The sequence below is a fragment of the Loxodonta africana genome, chromosome 4, assembly GCF_030014295.1.
Source record: "Loxodonta africana isolate mLoxAfr1 chromosome 4, mLoxAfr1.hap2, whole genome shotgun sequence".
Lineage (NCBI taxonomy): Eukaryota > Metazoa > Chordata > Mammalia > Proboscidea > Elephantidae > Loxodonta > Loxodonta africana.
This window is the reverse complement of record NC_087345.1, coordinates 143,669,593-143,676,432: the sequence shown is the minus strand read 5'-3', so window position 1 is coordinate 143,676,432 and position 6,840 is coordinate 143,669,593. Positions and strand designations below refer to the sequence as shown.

The following is a 6,840-nucleotide window of genomic DNA, read 5'->3' as shown; positions in this document are numbered from 1 at the left end:
GAATAAATTTCTGTTACTTAAAGACATCTACTTGTGATACTTCTGTTATAGCAGCACTGGATGACTAAGGCAGTGGAGAATGAAAGAAAAGTTGAATATGAAGAAGTCATTCAAAGAATTTTTTGCTGCAAAGGGGACCAGGGTAATGGAGTATAATCTAGAAGAGCAAGTGGGTCAAGAGTTTTGTTGTTGCTTTTTTTGATATGGGGAAAGTAAGACTGGGTCTCTATGTTGATGCAAATGATGCAGCAGAGGGGGTAAGGTTGCTGATGTGGGAGAAAGAAGGAAAAGTTGCTGGAGTGATTTCCTTAAGTAGACAAAAAGGGGTGGGAATTTAGTGCACTACGGAGGAAAAAGTTGTCCTTAAATAAGAGCATGGATAGTTATTCTAAGTAGGAAGGAAGGCAGAGTACATGAGTATAGGTGTTATTAGGTAGGTGGATCTGGCAGTAGGGTTTTTGTGAAATTTTGCTTTGGAAGCATTCAGTTTTCTTAATGAAATAGGAAGCAAGGCCATTAGCTGAGATTGGGTGGGGGAAGATACAAGTTTTAGGAGAGAAGAAAATGACTGAAAGTCTAGGATAGTAGTAATGTGAATTGGTTAAGGAAATGTGATATGAGTGCTGTACATATATAGAGACTTTTTGAGCAGTCTTGCCATGATTTTAAAGTGAGGTGAATCAGTGTGTGTGTGTGTGTTAAGCTGTTTTCAGTTTCACGGTGCAGGGTCACAATAGTGGAGTGCTTGAACTAATAAGGATTTAATTAATAAGGCAAAGCAAAAATGGAACAAGGGAATTACAGATGTATACAAGGGAGCAATTATAGTGATTGACCATGGAATTTAAGCTAATAGGTTATGGAGTAGAAAATGAGGGACAGTGAAAAGGTAGTGGAATCAGTGGACTGTTAGTCGTAAACTAAAAAATCAAACTCTTTGTTGAGTCAATTCCAACTCATACTGACCCTATAGGACAGAGTAGAACTGTCCCATAAACCAAAAAAAAAACCAAACCCAGTGCCATTGAGTCGATTCCGACTCATAGTGACCCTATAGGACAGGGTGGAACTGCCCCATAGAGTTTCCAAGGTTTGAACTGTCCCATAGGGTGTCCAAAATGTGGCTAGTGGATTCAAACTGATGACCTTTCAGTTAGCAGCTGAGTCTTAGTGGTGCCAAAAGATTGTTGGAGTTGGAGCCTAGAAAGAATGAATTGGAAAGATAGAAGTTGGGGGTCAGGAAGTTTATGATTTGTAGTAAGAAAGTCTAAGGAGCCCTGGTGGTACAGTGGTTAAGTGATGGGCTGCTAACTAAAAAGTTGGTGGTTCAAACCCACCGGCTTCTCCATTGGAGAAAGATGTGGCAGACTGCTTCGGTAAAGATTACAGCCTTGGAAACCCTATGGGGCAGTTCTACTCTGTCCTATAGGGTCACTATGAGTCAGAACTGACTGGACGGCAACAGGTAATGGGGAGTAACAAAGTCTGGCATAGGGATATAGGGAGCTATAGACTCAGGAAGGATGAAGGACGAGGCCAAGGGAGTAGAAGAGTTTAAGGAACTGAAAACGCAGAAGGTTGGCAAGAGCATCTCTATCAATCATCTACTGAAAACACCAAAAATTAAGACAGGAGCAGTGTTAGACTGATTACCCTAAAGGTAAAATTATCAAGAGATGAATCGGACTGACCCAAGTGTTTGTAAAGGACAGAAACAATTGGCGGTGTGTATTTCAATCTGATGACGTTATATTCAAACTATCTGATGACAGTTTAGGAAGGAAGGAGGGAGAATTATCTTCTGGGGTTAAATATGCTACCCTTTGAGAGAGCAATATGTCATCCCATAGGTTTGGGGTTATCAACAAGAAGCTTGCTGATGTTTCTTAGTAATATTGACCAGGTTGTGATTGATTCTTCACCTGTAACCCTAATGGAACATGCTGAACCCTAGCAATACCCTGTAACAGAAACCTCATTAATTAAAGAACAAGGGAGTCCCATAGCCCACTCTTAGATGTGAGTCATATTTTTATCTATTTTTCAAGTCAGATTGTTGTTGTTGTTATTAGGTTCCATCAGGTTGATTTTTGACTCAGTAGTAAACCCATGTGACAAAGTAGAACTGCCCCAAAGGGTTTTCTAGGCTGTAGTCTTTACAGGAGCAAATCAGCAGGTCTTTTCTTTCTTGGAGCCACTGGGTAGGTTTGAACTGCCAAACTTTCAGTTAGCTGTGGAGCGCTAAACTGTTGCACCACCAGGGTACCTTCATGTCAGATTACATCTCTAATTCTTACCAAGGTAGCTAGCTATACCATTTGGTTAGACTTTGTATTTCTTTGGCTCTCAGTATATGGAAATGTCTTTTTAGTTTAACACTACTCTTAAACTGTGTACCTCACGTTTCTAGGAATTGCATAACATATCTGATTGAATTCTAGGTATCGCTCCTGGCTCTCCCTGATTATTTGATTACAGCTTCCAAGATTATTCTGCTGTCATGAAGCAGGCACCTTTGCTTCTATTGGTATTTGTTTTCAGAGTCTTTTGTTAGATGGAACGTCTAGAAATCATGTCATCCAGTCGTTTTTCTTGTGTCCTTGGAGGAGGTTCATTTGGCTATTGATCCTTATTTTATTTTTAAAACAGAGCTTAAACTAAATGTTTAAAGAAGGTACTTAAACAAAAACAAATAATCTGACAGATACTGTGTTGAGAATTTTCACCCAAACTAAGTAATTTTATCTCCCCCCAAATACTTCAAAAATTTTATATTGTTTTTCTTAGGAATTTTGTATATCTTTATATTCATTATTTTATTACATTTTCCCCCCTCTTTTCCATGGTACAAATTTCTTTCTTGACTATGGTGAACTGATGCTTTAATGTTTTTGTTGGCCCCAGAATCTTAATGACTCTTGACAAGGAAAGATCACCATCTCCTTTGGCATCGTTCACCCCTGTTTACTGATGTAGTTAATGCATTTTGTTTTTTAATTTAAATCTGCTTTAGAGGAAGGTCCTCACCGCGAACATAGTCATTGTTGTTGTTGTTACGTGCCATCAAGTTGATTCCAACTCAGAATAACACCATATAACAGAGTAGAACTGCCCCAAAATGTTTCCTACACTGTAATCTTTACAGGAGCAAACGGACAGGTCTTTTCCCCTGCAGAGCAGCTGGTGGGTTCAAACCACTGACCTTTCAGTTCATTAGGAAGTCTACTAATCTTTATAAGATAAATTTATCTCTTTTATTTTTTAATTTTTAGAAAGTATATTTACTACACAATGAAAGGTTAATTGAACTCAGTTCTGTTAGTCTTTCCTCTTTTGGTATTCTCTCCCAGACAGTTTCTAACATGTCCATATATTACATTTTTAGGGCATAGGATAAGGTTTGGTTCTCTGGTAAACTCCTAAAACAGAATCAAATAGACCTTACACAAATAGAGAATATGCTGAAGACCTTTGTGCATTGTCACATTCATTAGTTATTTCCTCCGCAGTGAAAATGCAGTAATGCATAACTGAAAAAACCTAAGCAACCCTCTTCAGACCTTTCATAATATTAGACATATGTGATAGTTAGGAGAGAGTGACACAGTTGGCTTGGAGACACAGACACTGGGTAATTGACTAGGCTCACTAATCAGACAAGTAACTTGTTTGTGCACATCTGCCTTGCAGAGTAATTGAAACTTGTGTTTCAGGAAAATGACAAATTATTATACATCGAGGACCCATGATTAGTCCCAACCACAAGGTCAAATACTTGTGTACCAAGAGTCTACTGTGTCACCCAACCATTATAATGCCTACCTACCAGTTGCCATCAAGTCAGCTCTGACTCATCGTGACCCCATGTGTGTAGGGTAGAATTGTGCTTCACAGGGTTTTCAGTGGCTGATTTTTGGGGAATTAGATCAGTGGGCCTTTCTTCCAAGGTACCTTTGGGTAGAATTAAACCACCAATCTTTCTGTGAGCAGCTGAGTGTTTTAACTCTTTGCATCACCCAGGGACTCCTCCCTTGAAATATGCTTGTGAGAATGAAATGCAATAATATTCATAAAGCACGTAGCAGAGTCTAAGGCCAGGATTCTTTCTACTCTACCATGTGGTATTCCAGGATAGAAACACCAGTAGCATATCGTTTCACTTTTTTGAGTGCTGGTCTTTTTAGGAGATGAGTATTTTTTAATTTCTATTTTAACTTAACAATTTTTCAACTGAATCTCAATTTTAACTTTTTCTCGTAGTGCCAGCCAGAAGCAGAATTGCTGGGTTAAAGGTAAAATTAATTTGTCATTTTGATACACCAACAGAGTGTATTGTCAAGCTTAGGGACTTTTGCCAATTGTATCATATCACTTATATCAAAGCCATTTGCCTTTGATATGAGTGGCAAACCTTTTTCCAGATTTGTGTTCATTTATCTTTTGACTGCTTCTTGTGGTGGTGATGGTGGTAGTTGCTGATGTGTTTGTTTTACCACGGAGATATTCATTTTTCTTACATGTTTCTTTATTCATTTATCACCGTGCATGAGTGACTGGGACCAGGGTCCCTCTTCTGGGAAACTGTTTCTCAGACTTTGCCACCAGGGCGCCATCAGAGTTACTACTGATGCCCATTTTTAGTGAAATTTTGCTTATATTAAAAGATCTCATCTCTGAATTCTATATATATATTATATATAAAAAAAATTTTTTTACACCAGTTGTTATCACTTCGCAGTTCATCACTAATATATTCCCTGGCAGTATTTGCTTCTGTTTCAAATTTTGGTTGTGTCTGTTCACTTAGAGCATTGCCTTGTGTAGAAGAGAGGCCCTGCCTCGTACATCTTGTATCTCCCACAGTACGTAGCATAGCACTGGGCCGTTACTGTGGTTTCAGTGAGAACTTGCTAAAGAGTTAGTGGCCCTGTGCCCTACAGAGCCATAGAGGTTGTTGGGATGTCACAAGGGAGTAATTTAAAGCTCCCTCTCCATTTAGCCCAGATACCCATTCTGAAACAGATCTCAAGTTATGTCCCTTAGGTGGAACCAGGTCATGGAAGTGGCTCTAGGTCTAATGACAACAGCTGACACAGAACTGCCAGCTTGGCCTCCCTCAATTTCTTCTTCCCACCTTCCAAGCCCTCTAAGAACCATTCCACTCCTGGGAGAGATCAGGGCTTGATTCATCAGTAACCTCCCTCATCAGCCTTCCACTTTCCAAACTCAGAGATTTGAATGAAGCTAATGAAAGGAAGAGGAACTGAGACAAGCCATGAGTTCAAGAAGACATTGGTTTTAATGGGGGTAAGAAGGTAGGGAAAGGGTTTGGTGGCAAGGTGGTGAGCGGTGTCTCTTCATCTTCCTGTGTTGGGACAGGCTCATGTGTGGAAAGGAGGGGAACTCTGACTGCTCTCATTTCAGGCAAAAGGTCAACAGGGAGGAGCTTGGAGAGATGGAATGCAGGAACTTTGCTTCTTGTCCTGTGGACACAGGGAGAGACAGCAACTGCCCCATATCTTTAAATGTTGAACGATATTGCATTTCTGTCTATATATACGTACAGAGAAGGGAAACTCAGTTGGAGGTAAGACATGGTCAGAGGGGTTCAGCAGTTGAAGCAGCCTGTAAAATTGGTCTGATCCCTCAAAACACAAACCAGCTGGGTGGGCAAACCCTTGGTGTCCCCTTACCCTCTACACTTGACATTCTAGATGAGCTGCCCTCTTGCCTTGTCTCTACTTCTACTTCTTCCGCCCAATCTGCGCCATCAGGTGGGCATTGGCTGCTGCCTTGGCTCGCAAGTTCTTGGCCTTGGCGATGTCGAAGAGGATGTTCATGATGTTAGTGGGGACGTCAAGGGACAGAGTGAACTTGGCGCGCCGGTCACTCTTGGCCTTGTCCTGGTACAGCTTCCCCCCGAGCTGTCCTTGGGACAGGTATTTGTACCGGGTGCTTCCAGCTCCACCCCCACCCCCAGAGCCAGGGAAGGTCCTTTTCTCCTTGTCCTCCTCTTCCTCTTCCTCTGCTGCTGAAGACAGATCTTGGCTGGGCAGGTAGTGGAAACTTCTCTTATTTAGCAGGGGTTCATCCTCTGACTGGCCCTTCTTGGCCTCAGACAGGGCTGTGTTGATGCAGCTAAAGATGGACTTGGTTTTGTAGAACTTATGAGAGAGGCCTGCCCTTGGGGTTCCTAGGAGCAGCAGCAGTAGCAGCAGGAAGTGGGCTGGCATCAGCATCTCTCCCTGTAGTAGAAAACAGGGATGGGGGAGAGGTGTGGAAGAGGTTTAAGGGTCAGAAGAACATGGATTAAAATCTGGTAAACCACTTGCTGTCAAGTCGACTCCAACTCATGATGACCCCATGTCTGTCAGAGTAGAACTGTACTCCATAGGGTTTTCAATGGCTGATTTTTCAGAAGCAGATCACCAGGCCTTTCTTCCAAGGTACCTCCAAACTTTTGGTTAGCAACCAAGCATTTTAACCATTTGCACCACCCAGGGACTCCTAAAATCCAGTACGATGTTGTTCACCTTCCACTATAGTGATTCTGAAAATGTGATCTCCAGACCAGCAGTATCAGTGTCGACTTGAAACTTGTTAGAAATGCAAATACTTACTGGGTCTTGCTCCAGAACCAGTAAATCAAAAACTCTGGTGCCCAGCAATCTGTGGTTTAATAAATCCTTCAGGTGATTCTACTGATCACTAACTTTGAGAACCATTGTAGTATATATGAGTTTTATTTAATTCAGCCTTGTAGATAGCCACTGGCCCTAAGAAAATAACAAACCTCCTAAGTAAGAAGCTAGCAGCCTAATATGGTTTATTTCAGTGGCC

At 41.3% G+C, this 6,840-nt stretch overlaps 1 protein-coding gene across 1 annotated transcript; it reads right to left on the bottom strand.

Annotated features, from left to right (window-relative positions):
• Positions 1–5,642: 5,642 nt before the first annotated feature.
• Positions 5,643–6,239, bottom strand: UCN3 (urocortin 3). The gene has a single exon (XM_003410601.3). It carries the CDS (start codon positions 6,237–6,239, stop codon positions 5,745–5,747), a length of 495 nt encoding a protein of 164 aa, XP_003410649.1. The 3' UTR covers positions 5,643–5,744.
• Positions 6,240–6,840: the final 601 nt, after the last annotated feature.